General features: G+C 44.4%; 2 protein-coding genes across 2 annotated transcripts in view; both read right to left on the bottom strand.

The window, feature by feature from the left end:
- Nucleotides 1–556: 556 nt before the first annotated feature.
- Nucleotides 557–12447, bottom strand: tfcp2l1 (transcription factor CP2-like 1; the record flags this gene model as incomplete). The annotated part of the gene is made up of 15 exons (XM_080479089.1): nt 557–703; nt 777–828; nt 1607–1749; nt 1861–1943; nt 2594–2684; nt 2758–2851; nt 2979–3030; nt 3584–3681; nt 4528–4638; nt 4735–4887; nt 4974–5080; nt 5399–5504; nt 9209–9282; nt 11002–11159; nt 12392–12447. 15 exons carry the CDS (start codon nt 12445–12447, stop codon nt 666–668), a joined length of 1416 nt encoding a protein of 471 aa, XP_080335215.1. The 3' UTR covers nt 557–665.
- A 2285-nt stretch (nt 12448–14732) lies between these two features.
- The window catches only part of clasp1a (cytoplasmic linker associated protein 1a), a 55957-nt gene continuing 50095 nt past the window's right edge, over nt 14733–20594 (bottom strand). Inside the window, exons 33-39 of the mRNA XM_080478423.1 lie at nt 20345–20591; nt 20127–20183; nt 18738–18928; nt 18527–18655; nt 17624–17830; nt 15817–15933; nt 14733–15202 (exon numbers count right to left, since the gene is read on the bottom strand). Coding sequence (XP_080334549.1) covers nt 15116–15202; nt 15817–15933; nt 17624–17830; nt 18527–18655; nt 18738–18928; nt 20127–20183; nt 20345–20591 — 1035 coding nt within the window. The 3' untranslated portion in view covers nt 14733–15115. The remainder of the gene's footprint in view (nt 15203–15816; nt 15934–17623; nt 17831–18526; nt 18656–18737; nt 18929–20126; nt 20184–20344; nt 20592–20594) is intronic.

The raw sequence follows: 20594 nt of genomic DNA, 5'->3' as shown, positions 1-20594 counted from the left end.
ATGAGACTGCATTTCAAATTTTCAAAGTAAATACATTTTTTTTTTTAAAATCAACTTTTAGTTCCTTAAACGTTATTGGTATACATGTAGAAAAAAAACTTTCAAGTACATTTCTAATGCTTAAATATTTCTCTTCAGTGACTGGATCAGTTATTCTGCTAATTGTGAAACATTATAAAAATGGCAGCATGCAACCTGTACAAAGTTCTACACATCCATCAGGCTCATTTTTTTCTCGCATTGTTTTTCCCCTTGGAGCTGTCGTACATGAGGCTGCAGATTCTCTGATTTACCAAAATATCACTACGATGCTGAAAATTGTTCCTTTTTTTTTTTAGCAGATCTGGTCGTCTTCGTCCAGCAATAGTTTCAAGCTTGTGAAGGCAAACATCAGAATATTATAACAGCAGGCTGATGTGTCTTTCTTTCCCCACTTTGTTTTATTATCAAGATAATTACCTGGCAAGTTCACATTAAGGGAAAAAAACATGAAGCAGAAAACCTCAATTACTCATTACAAGTCATATTAAATATGAGCAAAGACACAAAAATACAAAACGAGGAGAAACAGGAAGGACGAAGAGTAAATCAGAAGTCATATTATTGAGAGGAAGGGCGGCTCATTTACAATATGTACAATTTCACTGGTGACAAGATCCTGCTGGTCATTTCAACACGATGTGGAAGCCGTCGGTGTTTTCATCTGTTGAAGGAAGAACAAAGAGGTTCAAGAGAGCCACGCGTCCTTGGTTCTGATCAGACGGGAACCGTGTTACCTCTTACGGTGCTGATGACGAAGCTGGCTTCCTCTCTGAAGTTCTGCACCATCTGGAACGAGTCATTTCAACAGAAACGGACCATCACATGGCTGCATGCGTCAGGAAAAAAAACATATCAAGTGAAGCTTCAACGGACTAAAGCTGAAAGCTGGAGTGTCCAGACGTTGAAAACGTGCAGGACGGGTTTCTCAGAGTAGATGAGGCTCCATTCACACGACACACAAACTGAACCTTTTCAAAAAAAGACTTCCGCAGTGCAACTTTTTCCAGTTTTGTGTGGGAAGAACAACAACAACAGCAAACTGCAGACTGATGCTTGTGCTTCTTGTTCTTTTACGAATGTTCACTACGCCGTCGTCTGCATACAGACGTCTCCCTGCTTCAGCAGACCGAATCTAATGAAGACATCTTCATCAAGCTCCTGTCTGCAATTAGTTGCGCTGCAACTGGGAAAAACACGAACATACAGGACGCCGGCAACTTTCCTACAAACAGCAGATGCTCCCGGTGTGGCGATACAAAGAAGAAAGAGTCTGAAGGAGCTTCAACGTTTCATTGCCGTTCTGTATGCGTGTGTTGCAAGAAAAACAAAAAACACAGCACCCACTAGTGGCCGGAAATGTGAACTACAGCATACTCGGGGCTTGCTGGTGTTTCCGTGTCTCAAATGTTTGAAACGTTACTGATGTCAGAACTTTTTAAACATGAAAAGTTGACGCGTGAGATCAGGTCAATCGGACGTGGTCATGTGAGTTGAGAGACGTTTGGCAGCTCAAGTCTGCACCCAGGGCCTGCAATCATTCCACCAGCAGGAGGCGCCAGCGTACCTCATCACAGACTAAGACGTAGATCCCCGAGGATTTCTGCCTGTAGATGTGTATAATCTGCTGCGGGGTGATGCTGTACATCTTGGCTATCTTTTCCGACAGGTCCAGCAGAGTCAGCTCCTCCAGGTACACGGCCTGGTAGACTGCAGGGACAGAGAACGCAGCTGAACGTCACAGTGGACAGGTCACCTCTCTAACAACCCACAGATTATTATTAATCTAAATAATATCTCTGATAAAACAAGCACACTCACTGTCCGCCGCTCCAGGTTTGAGGGGAAGTTGATCCCTGGCCTGCTGCTGACACACATAGATGGTGAGACGGGGCTGAATATACCTGTGAAGTCAGAGCAGAGTTGTAGCGTTCCAGTTAACTCTGGACAAGATAAACACAGGACACACTGTGGCACGAGTCCTTTACAACGAGCATTAATCTATGAAGAGCAGTAAAAGCATGTTTAAACTAAACTACGTTCAAGGTGAAAAGAAAATTAGTGGGAAATTACTGAAACTGTTGGATTTTTAGTTAAAAACCACACGTAAGGCAAGAATAAAAATAAAAAAATAGATGTGTTTCTGTAAACGGTTTTAGTTTATGGATTCAGATTTGAGAATTAATCGTTTTGTTTTGTTTCTTTAATTGTAGAAGCTTTACTTGTATTATGTTCAGGGTTAGGAAAACAACTTCTAAAACCTTCGATCACAAATTATAAGAAGGATGTTGTCACATTGACAAAATGTTTTTTTTGTTGCATTGTGTATTTGGTTAACTGATTAAACTATGACTAAAAAACTACTACTACAACGCAGTTATTTTTTGCTGTTGTTTAGATGTTCATGCATTCATCAAAATATCCTGGTACATACTGTCTGGGACCACTAGGTGGCACTGTATGCTTGCAGAAAGCTGCTAAGGTACCACAAAAAAAACTCCATTACTGCTGTATTTTAAAGCCAGAACAAGAAAAAAAACCTCCTGCATCTTACCTTCCCTTCATGGTGTTGAAGAGGCGAATGCCGTCTGCCGGACCGCAGATCTGGATCAGGTCCTCCCTGCTCATCCTCATTAGATCTGCCCCTGCAACGACAGCAGAGAGTCTGCAGCTGATCTCCAGCCAGATCCTCTGATGCAGGGATCCACGGGTCCTTACCTGAGAAGCTGGAGAAGAGCCTGGAGTACGGCGAGAACCTGTGGCGGTGCAGCCACTGCTGAGTGTCCTGCGGCGAGCAGGAGGGCAGGAGGTGCTACGGGTCGAACACGAAGAGGAGAAGAAGAAGAAGAAGAAGAAGAAGAAAGAAGAGTGAAGTACAACCGACTCCAGAACAAATCACCTGAAGGGAACAGAGACGTTCACGCAGCTCAGGTACTCACATCGGAGCAGCTGGCCACGAACAGCTCCCCCTGCTGGTTTGGAGAGCAGTTCCTGGAGAAGCACCGACATAAAAACCAGAGAAAACTATAGTAAACCAAATATTAGAGACAAGGCAACAGACGGATAATGTTCTCAGTACTGAAAGAGAGAAAACATTCAGATTCACTACGCAGAGCTGTGAGGAATCAGTTTCAAGAGGAGGCTGCCTCCCTGAGACGGAACAACTGTGGACATTTAATTTACTTTACTATGAATACATGTGGAACTCTGCTATGTTGTATGTGTTCTATAAAATGTTGAAAATAAAGAGTTAAAAAAGGAGAAAGAGATCAGATTATCCGTTGAGTTTTCAGAAGTAATAATACTGTAATCATTTAAATTTACACAATTTGTCTTAAATATTATCACTACTAATATTGTTGTTGTGTGAAACATCCTCGTTCAAAATTCTGAAACTTAATTTGAATAATTTCCTAAATCGTTCACACCTTCTCAATATTTCAGAATCAGAATGGAAAATGGCGACGGTGGTTCGGGGGGGGGGGGGGGGGGGGGGGGGGGGGGGGGTGAATGTAGTTTTTGATGGAGATAAACGCAGACTCACCCCTCGGGGAAACTGCAGGGCGCCGACGAGCCGTTGTAGACCGGAGACGGGGCGCCGCTGTGGCTGCTGAGATTCAGAGCATGAGGCCACGGGGAGCACTGCACAGAGGGACGAGACGGGTGAGACGCTCTGAACTGCCAGGTTCTGCTGAGTGCTGGTATAAAACAAACTTGTCTTTTCTCCATGTGGGACCCGGAGCTGACAATCTTTTCTGAATCGTTTCTTTAGCCCGTGTTTCATCACAGCTTTGACTTTGTGACGGATCAGCCCCCAGAATTAGGTTGGTTTTTTTGTCTGTTTTCCAATTTCAGACTTGCAGAAACGCTCGGATACGCTTGATAACTCCTTCCACCAGCAAGTCCATTATCAGAGCTCCATCCACCCACTTCAGGAAACGACGCAGTATCGAGCAGAATGTTCTCATGTGAACAGGACTAATGCGTGATCCTCATCTGAACACACTGATGTTGTTCATGGTGGTAAATCGTCAATCGATCACCAGCAAAGTGAATGTGAATAGCCGACTCTCTGCAGGATCTTAGTAGATCTCAGTCGTTGGCCAAAAAACATGGAATTCAGAGTTTATTGACCCAAATTCAGCTTTTTCTTGATTTTCCTCCATTTGAATATTGGATCATCGGAGCTGCATTCAGAATCTGCTGTGTCTGTGTGAGCTGGACTGGCTCCACCCACACATGTCCATCTTGGGAAGAGGAGGAAGTACTTCCTTTCGTGGTGCCATGTGCCAGAGCAGAGCTGCCTAATTGTGGGAGGGTCAAAGGGAGGGCCTACCTTTATTGTGATTGGCTAAACCCCCGATGACACTATATAGGGTTTGATTTCTGATTGGCTGGTTGGAGCAACGCATTTTTTAAAAACTGAAACAAGCCAGGGAGAGAGATGAGCAGAGAGGACCCGGTGTTGTGTCTCGGTTTACGTCTCACCTCTTTTAGCAGGGTGGTCTCATGAGACGGCTGATACTTTTCTCTGTCCTGAGGGGACTTTTTATCCATCTTTTCTTTATCCGTCTTCAGTTTGCGATCAGCTCCTTTAGGCTTAAAAACGGAGGGAAAAAACAGTGACGCTCAAGTTTTGTTTTGTTTTTTAGAAAAAAGGACCTTTCGCAGGAAACGGTTGAGAAAGTGTCTTACCTTAAAGACTTTGACCTGGCAGCTGGACGAGTGGACATGCTCCATGTACTCGCCATGTTCGTTGGTGGTGAACGTGTCCACCTGGATCCGAAAGGGCACCCCCTTCTCTCCGCCATGCTTCCTGGGGGTGAACTCGGTGCTGATGCAGTTGACCTGGAGCGACGAGCGAGAGCAAGAAAGGGAAGTTGAACAAAAGGCACAAACCTCCCCGAGGACGTGTGGCGGGCGTCGGTTATCACCTGGATGAACACGGAAGCAGTCTTGACGGGATCCCAGAGGAACTCGATGGTGTTGAGGTGCAGGGGGTGCGATCGAGGCTCTACTATCCCCACGGACAACGGGATGTCTGCCAACAAGGGTTTTTGTTTGTTTTTTCAATCATGACAACAATTTGGGTTTTCAGTTCTTCTCATCCAAAATATTTATGCAAAGGTGACATTTATTCTGTGACTTAATGATGTAAAGGCAATATAGTACATGTTGAATTATTAAACTGGGAATTTCACCAGCGAAGGAGCCGGGGAAACAACTGCAGGAATTCACACGTTATGTAAGTCGATAAAACAACGAATTGAGTTGATTTTAGTGCTTCTGAAGGACGTGTTTGGTCCTCATGGCCAGGCAAAGACAAACACGGTGTAACAATCTACTTTCCGCAGCTCACCGATGTCCAGGATTCGGTCGCCGGGTCGGTTCCACCTCCATCCCTCCAGCTGCTGGTGCTCCATGTACTGCAGCCGACGGTCGTGAAACACCACACGCACTATGCTCTGTGGAGAGGCGGGATCGGGGGTCAGGGGTCAGCCACCACAGGCGCTCTCTTCATGTTGCACGTCACAGCCGACTGGAGAGTCTCGGTTCATTTCAGCTCCTTCCATTCCCAACAAAGTCACACTTCCGACAGAAAAACGGAGAGGCGCCGTCGTTCAGTACGGCGAAACTAGACTGTCGGACCTGCAGGGAGAGGTTTGTACCCAACATGTGCTCTGAATGACCCCGCTCATTCAAATTGTTATCTCATGACAAAAAACAAACAAATGGACTTTTAATGTCTGAAAAGAGGAACAGACCGGCCAGCTGATAAATAAATAAATAAATCGACACATCATCACGTCCGATGCTGCTCTGAAGAAGACTGCAGTCGAAACACGTCAGCAGGATTAAAAAAAAACATCTTTCTCTACAAACTGTCGCTTAAAATCAAACGATATCATAAAGTGCCAAAACATCCTACAAAATAATAATTGGGAAAAATAGGGTTAAAAAAAAAAAAAGCAAAAGGGGACTTAAAACAGATGAAATTGGTAAAATGGGCAAAAAAAGTAAAGCAATGAATTGATAAAGCAGCACCACCCCCCCACCCCAAAAAAAAAACAATAACAAAAATGGGGCATTTTTAGTTGTTTAGAGGATTTAATAGTTTTAGCAGTTTCAGTGGTCTTTTTCTTTTACCTCCAAGGTTCAAACTATTTCTACCATTTTTAGTTTATTACAAACTTTGAGCTATTTTAGCTGTTTTGATTTTTACTTTTTTGTAGTTTTTAAATTTCAGCTACTTTAAGCTGTTTTAAGCACGTTCCCTTTACCTTTTTTTTTTTTTACCCCATGGAGCAGTTTGTTTTAAACTTGTAACGTAACCTTTTCTCCACATAAACATGGATGTAAACCAAGTTTTCATTTTCTGAAAGGAAACTTTTTTCCTCGACTTTATTTGGATTTAATCCTGTTAATCTCACCAAGAGAAGACTTAGCTGAAAGGTAATGGATTTGACAGTCGTTTTTAAGGGTTGCCTCGCATGCATTTAAAGGGGTCATATCATCCAGCTTTTCAACACTTTCACATGGTCTCGTTGGTCCAAAAATTTTGTCTTCGTAGTTTATTGTCCCAAATCCAGCTTCTCCTTGATTTTCCTCCATTTGAATATTGGATCATAGGAGCTGCATTTAGAATCTGCTGTGTCTGTGTGAGCTGGACTGGCTCCGCCCACTTCTGGGGCGACAATCATTACTGTTGAAAAAACATTAGAAAGTCAATTTTGCATAATTATGACCCCTTTAGAAATAAAACTTAACAGTTCTAAACCCTCCCAGCTGTAATTCTCTACGATCGTCAGCCTCAGTACAGACGAGGACGACACAAAGCCATTTTTATTTTTCAATTCTGTCTTTTTCCCTTTTAAAACATTGTTCCATAAAACGGGCAGGGACACAGATATTACTAGTTGAGAACATAAACTTGAAAACTATTGGTGGATTTCTGAGAAATTTGCACAGCGGTTCCGAGTAAAATTTCCAGCGAATCCCAGTATTAGTAAGACTAGTGGGTCTTTCCATTTAAGCTTTAAGCGCACAGAGGTCCTCTTAGCAAACACAATGAAATGTTCCCACCACAACCTCCAGCTTGATTTATCTTCTATTCTATTATCCTTCAAGGCCATTTATTTTCTCTCCATACAACACAATACTCATTTTACCCAAAGTCCACGTGGCTTTCTAATGCATGTGGAACCACATGATGAAACGTGTTCTCAGAGAAGGATTTTAGAGGCCACACCAAGTACAAAGAATCCACGTTACCGGGACATCCGACAACCTGTGAAAGCTCGCGGTGGCGGGAACGTTTCACTCATGAGCGAGCGCCACAAGTCAAATTGCTCTGGATCCAGCACGTCATGTGTTTGCTCGGACGCCAGCTGTCCCCGTTCCCGCGTTACTAGGATGCTTCAGCTAACATGACAGGGCGAAGCAGTGGCAGGCTGACGACGCAGACAGGCGGCGGAGGGGGGGGGGGGGGGGGGGGGTGACCTCCTCACACGAGCTGTGGTCAGTATTTATCCAGCAAACCCACAAAACCCAAAGTGAACAAGTTCCACCTGATGAAACGTTAAAGAAAAACATCCAACTTCTAATCCCAGAAAAGCCGGGATGTCGTGTGTGGAAGTCCGAACTCGTCCTGTCGAATGTTAAAAGAGCCAGAATAACTTTCTAAACGTTGCACGTATGGAGTTTGTAGTTTGCATCAAGACTCTTTTTTTTTTTTTTTTTGAAACATGGGGCTCTCAACAAAGTAGAACGAGCAGACAGCAGAGCGCATACCTTCGCCAGCGCCACATTTGTCACCATGGAAACCAATGGATTACAATGTAATTTAATCCACCACACCCTTCCTCACACATTTCACTGTTTCTGTGTGAGCTGGCAATACACCGCTCTTTCTGGATACTTGCTGAAACGAGATATTAGCTGCGACCTCCGATACGCCGAGTACAGCACATGTTCACTACGGTTGTAGTGAGCAGTTTTTCTGCACATGTGCGAGTCAATTGACAATAACAGTGGACGAGCCGTATGTTCACTAACATTTCTGACACCATCGTCTGCATACGTGGAGTCTCATTTCTGACACACGGCAGATACAAAGACAATTTAAAAGAGCTTGAATGTTTCAGTACTGTTCTGTGAAAGTGTGGTTTAGAGACTGATTAGTATCATAGCAAATCATCGCATTATCTGTGTATTTGCATTGGACACATTTGCCTCGTTTCCACCGCACAGAATGTCACGGGACGGTACAGCAAAGCGTACCCAGACCCAAATCTAGGCCGCAGATATGTGACGTCATTACACAACAGCAGTCTCAGCTGGGGGCGGGCCCCGACCCGGCCGGCCGTTCGGGGGAGAGCGGACGCGACGCGGGGATGGATGCCCGACCGTCTGGCCCGTTATAAATATCTCATCGGCATGGTCTTCGGTAACCCGTTAAACCAAAAACACGCTAACAAAACAACGAGTGCAAAGCGGAGTACGTAAACAACAAAAGAGGATTCATACGGCCGATGAGATATTTAAATATAGCAGGCGTGTCGAGAGTGACGTAAATCACTGACCAATCAATTTGCTCCTCCTTAACCGTTGTTGTGTGTTGCTGGGTACCCGAACAGAAAGGTGCCGGAAAAAAAAAATCGTAACTCTTTGTTACGGTTCTTTCAGTACCATCCACAATTTTTGCAGTGGGAACGCACTGAAACCCGAACCGAACCGAAGCGGCACATTCTGTGTAGTGGAAACGTGATTCTGGAACCAGCATTGGGACATGAAGATGCTCGAAGTCTTCAGAGAAATCGAAGAAGAAAGTAGAAGAAGATGATAGATGAGTGTGTGTGTGTGTGTATGTGTGTGTGTGTGTGTGTGTGTGTGTGTGTGTGTGTGTGTGTGTGTGTGTGTGTGTGTGTGTGTGTGTGTGTGTGTGTTAAAGGGGAAACGGTAAAGGTGAGACTGGGTGATGGTACCGAGCTCTCCGAGGTCGACACCCCGCCCCCCGAAGTGGAAGGTTTGAGGGACCTGCCTCGAACCGGGAGAGCAGAGGAGAAGAAAGAGGCAAGAGGTCACATGGGAGTCAACAAAAAGAAACTAAACAAAAACAAACAAACAAACAAACAAAAAAACAAGACAAACATAATTCCTTAACACCTACCTTCACATATTTGCTGCTTATATCTGTATACTCCACTAGTTTTCTGTTAAGCATACGGATTTCGTAGGACTGACCTACATTTTAAAACATTAAGAAAAATCTGATTAAAATTGAAAACTGGGAGGAAAAAAAAATAAAATCAGTCAATCAGAAAAGGAAGAATCGAATTAGAAACCTTCAAAGCCAGCCACTAGAGAACTGTTGCACATCTCCAACCAGATCAGATGTAAAAACATTAGGTGTTATTAACGAACGAGGACCGGAGCAGGTCCAATTCCCCCGGTGCAATTAACTTCCGATCAACACATCGCAGATGTTTTATTTATTTATTTTTTTGTATTTTAGCTCCAAACAAATTACAGCAGAGCAGAGAAGCAGAGCGGTTACCAAAGTTCACCAGGAGGCAGAAAAGAGCAGGACGAACATTAGAGAGCAAAGAGGCACAATTAACACCGAGAACCAGCGGAGAGAAGCTCATGTTGTAAACGTTTCCTGTGTCAACCAACCGGATTCACTACAGTAAAATGATTCACAGATTATGAAGATGTGGAACGTTTTTTTTATGGTTATAAAAGGTTATAAAAGCTTTAAACCGACTTTACACCTTGGAATGATTTTTCTCATTATTTTAACACAGTTTTACCTGATTACGGCTTGAATAACATTCACCTCCCAAACGTCCCAACTGTTCAGAACTGCGGGGATCCCGCTGCAATAAGAGTAGCATTTTGTTTTGTCCCAGCTAGAGGATTTTATCTTGAAGTATAGGTGGGCTTTTATGTTTAGTCTGCAGAGGTTCACTTTTGTTTCACGGCTCAGCAAATGTATCGTGATAAAAAACATGGAAGGAGTAAAGAGCGTGAACCAGGGAAGGAAATCAGATTGTGGTCAAATCACACAAATGATTGACAGCTAGAGTCATTTCATGGACCAGAGCAGAAGTCAAAAGACAAACTTAATTTTTATTATTTCTTAAAAATTATGACGGGGAAAATATCATGCTGACTTCGGCAGTCTGAGGTTCTCTACCGCCCCCTGGAGGCCACATGCTATGCTTTAATTTGGAATTTTTTTTAAAGATAATCTAGATTCTAGAATGTACAAGTTTTAGACACTTTAGCAGCGTTTTTTAGTCATTTTAATGATTTTACATTAGTAATTTGTGCCATCTTTCATTAAATATTTATTGGCATTGGTTTCTTTAAAAATATAATTTGCCGTCTGAAACCAAATATTTTCGCCCGTCAGTGTCGTCAAAGCCCTCACGCTGTTTACGACTGTATGAGACGGATTTAATTACCATAATTTCCGGACTATTGCACCTGAATATGAGCCGCAGCCACCAAATTTAAAAAGGGATGGAAAAAAATCACGGAATTACGTGATGCACCTGAACGCATCGTCCATGTATTGGCGGCTTAAAGCTCTTTAACATGTTCCACATCGAGATCCTTTGCTGTGCAAAATGAAAATAGGATAAAACTGTTTTATTTACATGAAATTCTTTGGGAGCTCCTGCAGGACTGAGTCCATTTGACCTGAACATTTTGCTGGAAATCTGAGTGAATGATTTTGACAGGAAGTCCATATAGTCACAATTTATTTAATTTGGTCGGAAAAAAAACAAAAAAACACACACTCTTTTTTGGGGGGAAATTTAAGAATTAAAGGGGTTCATTTTGCTTCCACAGTCAGCGAGGTGTTTCTGTACATGTGATGTCAGAGTGACTGGAGACGTGACAACATGAGCTCCTTCACCCGCTCACCTCACGCGCAGCAGGCGGGGTCGTTACCTTGGTTCAGGTACGTGAGCGTCTCGTCCTGCCGTTTGACGGCCGGGGAGGTGGCGGCACATAGCTTGTAGTGGAAGGGCGTCCCGGTGTCGCTCTGGGCGTCGCTCCGGGCCTTCAGCCGGGCTTCCTCGCTCTTCAGGAATGGAGCCAGCGCTTCTCTGGGGGTGGGGTCGGGGGGGGGGGTGGGGTCAGGGGGGACAGGGAGGCTGAACCACTGCTTCACCGGGTAGAAATATTGTCGGGTAGAAAAAGTGTTTCGTTTCTGCAGAAATAAGTGGAATGCATTTTCCTCTGAACTCACCAACTACGGAAGAGTATTAGAACCACTGAAGGAAAAAAATTGTAATTCTGAGGTGTTAAAAAAAAAAAAAACGACATGCACTTTCAGAGAAAAATCAAAAAATCAATGTCCAGATATTTTTTATTTTCAAATCAATGTTGACATTTTTTTTTTTCACAGAGGAAAAAAAGAATCCTCTTTGAGAAAAAAGTCTTATCTATTCGTCGTTTTTTTTTTTTTTTTTTTAAATACAAACTGGAGAAATGAGTCTCTTCTGGTCCATCCCTCATCATTTGTTCCCCTGGATGTCGAAATAACCACGTGAAATCACATGATTCCGACTATATAGGGTTGCTTACCTCTTCTGAATTTCTGACTTTACACTGAGTTCCTGGTTTAATCATGCATGTTATAAAAAAGAACCTATGACCACCCTGCAGGGGTCGGCTGCACTACCTCTTGAAAGTCCTAATAGTACTGGTGAGAACTGCACTGTGTTTATGAGCTAAGGCCTATTCTGAAGTATAGTTTCACCTGTTCATTAAACTGCCTGCAATGCACTTTATAGAAGCAGTCACATGCGCTGGTTTAGACTTTATTGCAAAGTGCATGATGATTTTTTTTTTTGGTAAATTTCGGCATTGAATATCGACTTCTTTCTCGATTTATTTAAAAAAAAATTAACCTCCGAATTTTTTCTTTATTTGGCCCAACACTCTTCCATACAATTACACTTTGATTCAATGTGCATATTTCCTTCAACTGCTTTAAAAATGAGTTTATACTATTTTTCATCTCTCAAGATGTCAAGCAGTGTTTCCAAAAAGAGAAAACTATACAAAGATATGTCTTTTGATGAATATGTTTAATATGAATATGATTTTTAACCTGTATTGGTTCATTTACGCCCTTTTGACTGCTCATACCTCCACCCTGGTATTTATGTTTCTTTGTTTTCTCTTTGTGATGGATGATTGCATGCTTAGCCACCACGAGAGTTTGTAAATGTGTAACTAAAAACAAAACAAACCAAAAAAATATATAACCACAATATTTTACCGGAGTTTTCTGCCTCGCGCAAGTGGAAGCAGCGCGAGACTCCTGCTTTACCTGATGAACCCAGCGGAGTGCTGGTGGTAGGACTCGGGCTGCGGGCAGAACAGCATGTTTTCCTGCGTCTTCTTCTTGGTTCTGGACGGAGAGACTCTGGACGGACACCCCCGGAGGACGGAGAATCTGGACGGACCTCCGCGGCTGCAGCTCGACAGGTTTGTGAACCCGCGGCTCGCGCCGCCCGCCTTTTATATATACACATACGCGGCTCTTCGGTGACGTCATCCCCAGAGGGCTGGGAGCGCGTGTGGCGTGCACGCACCTCGGATAACCCCTGACGGGAGAACGTCACGCAAAACTCCGTGAAAATGGTCCCAATCGTTCATGCTGCTTTGTTTTTTGTTTTCTTTCTTTTTTTAAAGATACAAATTTATCATGACAGACAAGTACAAAATAAAACAGGAAGTAGGAAAACACACCGGCAGTCCTTAAGGTTTTATCTTAAAAACCAAAGCAGCAAAAAGTACATTTATTTCAGCAAAGGCATGGAGACCATTTTTGTTAAATTTGGACATTGGGGGGGTGCAAGAACTTAGACTGACCTCTTCAAAAGGAGTCATATTTTCCAGCTTTTCAACACTTTCACGTGGTCTCGTTGGTCCAAAAACGTATTCAAAGTTTATTGCTGTAAATCCAGCTTTTTCTTGATTTTCCTCCATTTGAATATTGGGTCATAGGAGCTGCATTCAGATTCTGCTGTGTCTGTGTGAGCTGGACTGGCTCCGCCCACACATGCCCATCTTGGGAAGAGGAGGAAGTACTTCCTCTCGTGGTGCCATGTGCCAGAGCAGAGCTGCCCAAGAGTCAAATGCGCAGGTATGGGGACGATTGTTACTGTTGGAAAACCGTTAGAAAGTGAATTTTGTATAATATGACCCCTTTAAAATATTGTTTAATATCTTGGAAAAAAAAACCAAAAGCAGCACAAACGGTCATTTTTTTCGGCACCAACCAGAACTAACGATTGGGACTAATTTGACCGAGTGTTGTGTGGTAGAACAGCTCCAGAACCAGAGCCTGAGAAGAAGCACAGTGCAGCTCCAAGAAAAGAGGAAACAGAAGAAGCAGCTCGGGTCTGTCCAGGTTCATGTTGCTCTGGTGAGCGGATGACGGAGGACAACACACACCGAGCTCCGCTCGGTTTCCCCGCCACAAAACTGGAGCCAGAAGACAAATGAGTTCTCGGTTTATTTTCTTGAGCAAACGGTTTCTTTACATCATCATCATCAGCAAACCGGACGAGGGTGGATGTTTAACAGAAACAAAAAGCTTCTGGAGAGTTTCCTTGTGAGAACCAAATAAAAATCAAATAAAATATATAAATACAGATTTTAATCTTACATGAGCGACGGAGACGGGCGAGGGACAGTTTGGACATGCATAGTGAGCAGCTGGAGGGATGGAAATTGGGGGGAGGGATGGGTGGGGTGTGGGAGGTGTGTGTGTGTGTGTGTGTGTGTGGGGGGGGGGGGGGGGGGGGGGGGGGGGCTTTACATGAACACATGGAAATCCTGTACATTCATTTACTTAAATACATGAATCCGTGTCATCCTCCAAAGAGCGTCTAATAACTAAAAAGTTCCACAATCAGCAGTCCAGCATGTAAAATACTAATAAATCAGATCAATCCGATCTCAGACAGAGTTTCTGTACCGCTGGGGGGGTGGGGGTGGTGGCGGGCGGGCGGGGCGGGAGGTTCCCGATCAGCGGACATAAGTTGAGAACCAAACAATTAAAGCTTTTCTAAAAACAAATTTCCTCCCTGAATACTGAGACAAACAAAAAGCTCCAATCAGCAGCAGGTTCACACAATCCTGGACAGACGTGACAATGTTTACAAGTGCACTTGAAACGGCTAAAAGACCCCCGGACGCCCCCCCCCCCTCCCGAGCAGCGTGCCGCCGGTGCCCGCGGCATTACATGCAATCTTATTTTGCTTAACGTGCAAAAAAAATGATAGTCGACTTTTTTTTTTTCTTTTCTTAAACACGTTAGAAAGTTCTGTGGAGCAAGAAGTGTATGTACAAGAAAAAAAACAAAAACGCTCTGAGTGTGTGTGTGTGTGTGTGTGTGTGTGTGTGTGTGTGTGTGTGTGTGTGTGTGTGTGTGTGTGTGTGTGTGTGTGTGTGTGTGTGTGTGTGTGTGTGTGTGTGTGAACACTGTGGTAGCTCTCTCAGACGTCGTGCAGGTTCACAGTTTCCTCTTCAAAGTCTCTCTCCATATTTACAAAGGTCCGCCGGCCCGGCTCGACTTAACGATGACAAGTTCCGGAGTGAATCCCGAAAATGTAGACCACGCCCCCTTTCACAGTCGCCCCATTTTTTTAAGCATTTTTTTTGAAAGACAAGAATCATCAGCTTTCAACCGCGGCTTCAACTTCTGTACCTTAAGACCTGCACACTCAGGATTGTCAAGTCATGTATCGCGGCGATCGCAGTTATTTCAGTACCTAGTGGAGTTAGGATTTCAAAATAAAAGTTACAATCAGGAACTTTGAGACAACTCGTGATCATTGTCAAAACCTTTTTTCTTGTAATATCAGTAACGTGTGAATTGATAACCATCACTGGGCCAGCCAAATGACACTTCATCCCAAATGAAAGGCAAGTGGATGATTTGATCCAGGAGGAAGTGCTGCTCCGCTCCTCCAGCTGAAAACAAACACTGTGGCTACATTCAGACTGCAGAGCCTGGGGGGGTGTGGGGGGTGTGGGGGGGTAATTAGCTGTGTGAGGAGACGTCAGAGGAGCTGCTGCTGTTGCTGTTGGTGGTCTGGGCACGTTTGATGTACAGATTCAGTAACTTCATCTGTAAACATAAAACAATTTGTTAAAGGAAACGTATTATTATAGTAAAACGGCCCAATATTACAAACCGACATTACGAAAGAAGCTTTAATGCAAAATAGTACAACAGAAAGATGCTACTGCGAAACTTTGAAGGTTGAATAAAGGGCTTTAAATCAGAGCTGAGGAGCAAGTTGACAGAAGGTTCTAGAATAGCAGCTGCCGAACCGGCAAGTTACTTCTGGACATGGACAATGAAGACGAACTATCTGTTTGTCCCCGTCTTTATAATGTGTGGGGGGGGGGTTTGTACTTTTGTTAACATAAGCAACTCTTACTCAAGTGCGACTTATAGTCTGTGAGGTACGGTTGATCTCAGGTTGGAGGGGAAGGTTCTTCCAGTCAGGAGAACCTGACCCTCAGACCTGAACTTTACTTAACTCAATGACCCTGTTTTTTTTTTGTTTTTTTTTTTGTTTGTTTTTTTTAAATTGGACAGCCGGCTGGAACCGGCTAGAAATACCAACCTGGGAAGATGATAAGGCTCTGTGTCTGCTGAGGAGCTTTAAACCAGTGTGTGTGTGTGTGTGTGTCTGTGTGTGTGTTTGTGTCTGTGTGTTTGGCGCTCGTCACTACCTTGCTGCCCGTGAGCTGTGCCAGGTGGGGTTTGAGGTCCTCTCCAATCACAGCGTAGATAGCCACCAGACAGAACACGCTGGCCTTGCGAACGCTGCTCTCGGTGTTGTCGTAGCCCTGCGGAGAGAGCGGGCAACATCAGGCGCCGCGCACACGCATCCCGTGCGCGCACGCACACACACGCCGGGGGTCAGCAGGAACGTGGGAGGAGCCCCAGGGAGTGCAGAGTACACGCAAACACTTTCAGGGACAAATAAGGCAAATAATTCCCAGTGTCCAAATATGAACATTGTCCAAATAAGCCTGTTTGCAGCCCACAGCCACGTTTCTGCTGAATCGGCCCCCAAAAAAACTTTGCTCCGACGTGTTCTACTAACTTTCCCAATTCAACATGGCATTTCACACGGGCAAAGCAAAACTATTCCACTCTAAGAGCCTTTTTATTGTTGTTTTTAATTTATCTATATAAAAAGAAAGAATAAGACACCTTCGGGTGGTTTAATTTTAAACCATTTAAAGAGAGAAACGTTATGTGTTTAAGTCGATAATCTATTTTCATGTTTCATGTCTTTAACAAACTCACAGAACTGCTGGAAAGAAGAAAAGCAGCCTGGATTAAAAAAAAACTGCATTGAACCTTCTTTTAGTTCATAAAGTCATTATAAAGCTGCCGTTTCTTCATTCTCATGTGGCAGATTGGATGGAGCTGGAGGAGGATGGAGCCGTTCTCGGTTTTCGGATGATTCGGTTGTAAAAATTAGAAAATGTTCAACATCTTGTGAAGCACAGAGAGCCTCCACCTGGGAGTTCGCTCTGGCTTCACCGGTTGAGAGAACGTGCTCAGCCGTGAGAGTTGCTAGATTTATCCACACTCCTGAGTCATTTTAAAGAATTAGGGCACACATAGACCGCCTGTGTAAAACACTACAAACTTCAGAAAACACTACCAAATCCCCAAAAAACACTGCAGAATTTAAAAGAAAAACACAAAAAAAAAAGAGAATAAAATTACAAAATCAAGAAAACACTACAAAATAGAGAAAATACTACAAAATCCCCAAACACTACCAAATAGAGAAAACACTATCAAATCTATAAGATACTACAAAATAGAGCAAATTTTCTATCAATATTATTATTATTGTATCTACGAGAAACCAGACAATCATTTTGTGGAGCTGAACACGAAAGTTTATCTTAAATCAAATCCAAAACAATCTATGGACCAATCAACAGCACGTCCCCATCTTTTTCTCCATTTTGTAGTGTTTTTTTGATTTGGTAGTGTTTTCTGAAGTTTGCTGTGTTTTGTACTTCCAGGCCACCGTAATCTCTTTTTCAAACATGAGGTTAAAACTTTATGTTGGAGCTGTAATGTACACGTGTGTACGTATATATCTCTCCAGGCGCGTCAGGCACTAATGTAGTTTGATCCGTGATCCAGCAGAGGGCGCTTTAACAGCGTCAAGTTGACCTGCCGACCCATCATGAAACAAAGCTAAAGCTAACATGTTGCTTTGTTACGTGTGAGGATGATAAGAGTGCAAAGTGACAGGCAAAGATAAAACTCACTTCACTCTGTAAAAAAGCTGCACGAACCAAAAGAGATCTTAATAACAAGCAGCCGGCGTCTGGGAGAAGCTCCAAGTGGAGCCTGTCGGGGTGACTCGACTGACCAGATGCCCCCTGGTGGCCGCAGATTTAATCTTTTGAAGCCCCTCAATAGAGCTGGGGGTAGATAACTCTTATTTTTCCCTGCAGCACTGTGAGTGTTTCATGGATATGTTCAAGTGGTAGTGTTGTGGACCTGCAGCAATCCGGGGATGATGTCGGGCAGCAGCCCGACTAGCGAGTCCTTGGCGATGCGTTCGATGACTTTGGTCTGCATCTTGATGGCCGCCAGGTTGATGGGGTAGTCGGCCGTCTGCACGATGGGGCACAAAACCTTAATGCACTGCTCCGGGTGGATGGAGCCGGCCAGGGTGGAGGCCGCCTCCTCAGCTGCACGCACCACCTGCGGAGGACACACACACACACACACACACACACACACACACACACACACACACACACACACACACACACACACACACACACACACACACACACACACACACACACACACACACACACACACACACACACACACACACACACACACACACACACACACACACACACACACACACACACACACACACACACACACACACACACACACACTTGTCCAAGTTAAGCCTGCGATGATACCGCGACCAACAGAGTGATACTAAAGAAGAGCCGAGAACAACAAGTCCAACCTTTGACCCCTGACTCTGGAACGCACAGGTCAGCGGTCAAAGTCACTCGGAGTTACAGTGAAGTGGAAAACTTGATTCCTCTAAAGGTTTTTGAGCAGATCAGTATCAGTATTAATGGCGTCAACCGTTCCGCTGCACGATTTTCAGGTAAATCAAATCTGTGGAAAGATCCAGATGTTGTTACTCTGTCAGAGGCGAGTATGTTTGAGTGCTTTAAGTCAAGACTACTGTAGATTAAAACTATTAGCACCGATTTTGTTCAACGAAGGCTAAAGTAATAAATATGTATTAAAACAGGACATGAAAATAAGGTGACTTGACTTGACAAAAAAAAAAAAAAAAAAGACTAGAGACTTGCATGTGAGACTCGGCCCCGTGTCTAGTTTGAAGTATCTGCGGGAGAGTCGTACCTCCTTGTGAGAGTCTTTGTGAGCCTCCAGCGTCTTCATGATGGTCAGCTCGGCGTAGTTTTTGAAGCGAGCCGGCTGGTTCCTCAGGATCTCCTTCAGCACCCGCAGAGCCAGAGTCCGGATGGTGTGCTGCAGCGCGGAGAGAAAGACGGTGTCACTGAAAAGGTGGAGTGGCTAAAAGCCGAAGACCCAGGTGGTGCGGACGACGTACGTCTTTGTCGCTCAGCGTCTCCAGCAGGAGGAGCAGGATGGTCTTGAAGTGTTCGTCCCACACGGCCCGGTTGTCCTCCCGCGTGATCTTCAGCAGCTCCACCAGGGCGCCTTTCCTCTCCTCGGACCGCTCGTTGTGATTAGACAGCTCCTTCAGCAGGTCGGCCACCAGGTCTGAGTGGTCCTGACCGACTGCTCCGGGGTGCGAGAGGGGCGAGAGGGGGGGTGGAATAACTAAATTATTTCATCCAAAAGCAAATATAATTAAAATGTCATTGATACAAAACACAATACAGCAAAAATCGACTGTTATGTCTCATGTAAATCGTCAATGTGGGATGTTTTATCAGAGGAAATATACAGTTAATGTGAAGTAATTGTGTCAGCAATTCTACCTTTTTCCTCCATGTAAATCTCAGGAATAGATCAATTGAAGACAAAACTTTACTATTTTATGAAGGGAATTACTTTCACGAGCTACTGGATGTGTTGTGGGTGTAATCGAGTAATTAGAGAAATAAAACACATCTAGAATTGTGACGTTTTCAGTTAATATACGCTCTCATTTTTTCATGAGCTGAACTCAAAGATCTAAGACTATATCTAGGTAGACAAAATTCCTATTTCTCTCAAATATGATCTACAAATTTGTCTAAATCCATGCTCGTGAGCACTTCTTCTCAACATGGGGCCGATGGTCGTGGATGAGCGGCACAACGGGTGTAGGGATCTCGTCACGGTACCTCCGTGCATTCAACGTGCCGTCAATGAAATGTACCTGTATTTGTTGTAACATGCCATACGCCTAGCCATAGCATAACTTTACCGCCACCACGGGCCACGGGTCTGTTATGTAAAGTGAAAACTGGGATTAATCCGTGAAGAGGACGCCATCGAATGTGGGCAGTTCTCCACTCAAGTCAAAGGTCCAACAACTGCACGCTCCCTCAAAACGTGTGGCGTCTGTGGCATCGTGCGGTGGAGCTCAAACTGCACGTTTCGGAGAGGCCTTTCATTGTGGCCTGCCAGCACCTGGATATGATGATCCGCCTGTGAGGTGGCTGCATCATGGATCATTGTTCACAGATTTAGACAAATTTGTGAACAATATTTGAGAGGAACCGGCTTTTTGTGTACATAGAACAAAAGTTTTAGAACTTTGACTTCAACTCGTGAAAAATGGGAGCAAAAACAAAAAGTGTTGAATTTATATTTTTGTTTGTTCGTGGTATATAGGTCAACCAGATTTCAAAATAAAAAGAATCATTGTTTTTTCCCACGAAAATGGGAAGGTGTTCAGCTATAAATGACTACATGATATGAGACAGAGGTGGGAGGCCAGGGTTGGCGGTGGCGGTGGGGTGTCAGTGAACACACAAGGAGGTTTTACCGGGAGCAAAGACCTTTGGCGGCGCCATCTTGTTCTCGCCGCTTTCCTGACGTCGGCCTGTGTGTGTGTTGGGGGGGGGGGGAGAGATGGGGGCGTTGATGACAATAAATGAAACAGACAAAAGACAGACAGGAGTGTTCACTCATGATAAACTGTAGGGAATGTAGATGATGGGGGGGGGGGGGTCAGGCTGAGACTTGGTGGTTGTGTACACTCACAGTCGCGGAACTGCTCCACGTCGTCGTCGAACACGGCCTCTTTCAGGGCGCTCTTGTCGTACGTGCAGATGCTCTCTCCGTAGCCGTACGGGGCGAACTCCCGGCCCCGGGGTCCCGAGAAGGAGCGGGGGGACGGCGTGTTCAGCAGCGACGTCTTGTTGTCCAGGGCGGTGCGGCCTCCCTCCACCGAGTCCAAGCCCAGACGGGCATCGGGGCCGGGGGACGAGGCCACGCCCTCTCTGCCCGCCTG

Source organism: Lipophrys pholis (genome assembly GCF_963383615.2).
Source record: "Lipophrys pholis genome assembly, chromosome: 13".
NCBI lineage: Eukaryota > Metazoa > Chordata > Actinopteri > Blenniiformes > Blenniidae > Lipophrys > Lipophrys pholis.
Note: the sequence above shows the minus strand (reverse complement) of the source record. Positions and strands in the feature narration are given on the sequence as shown.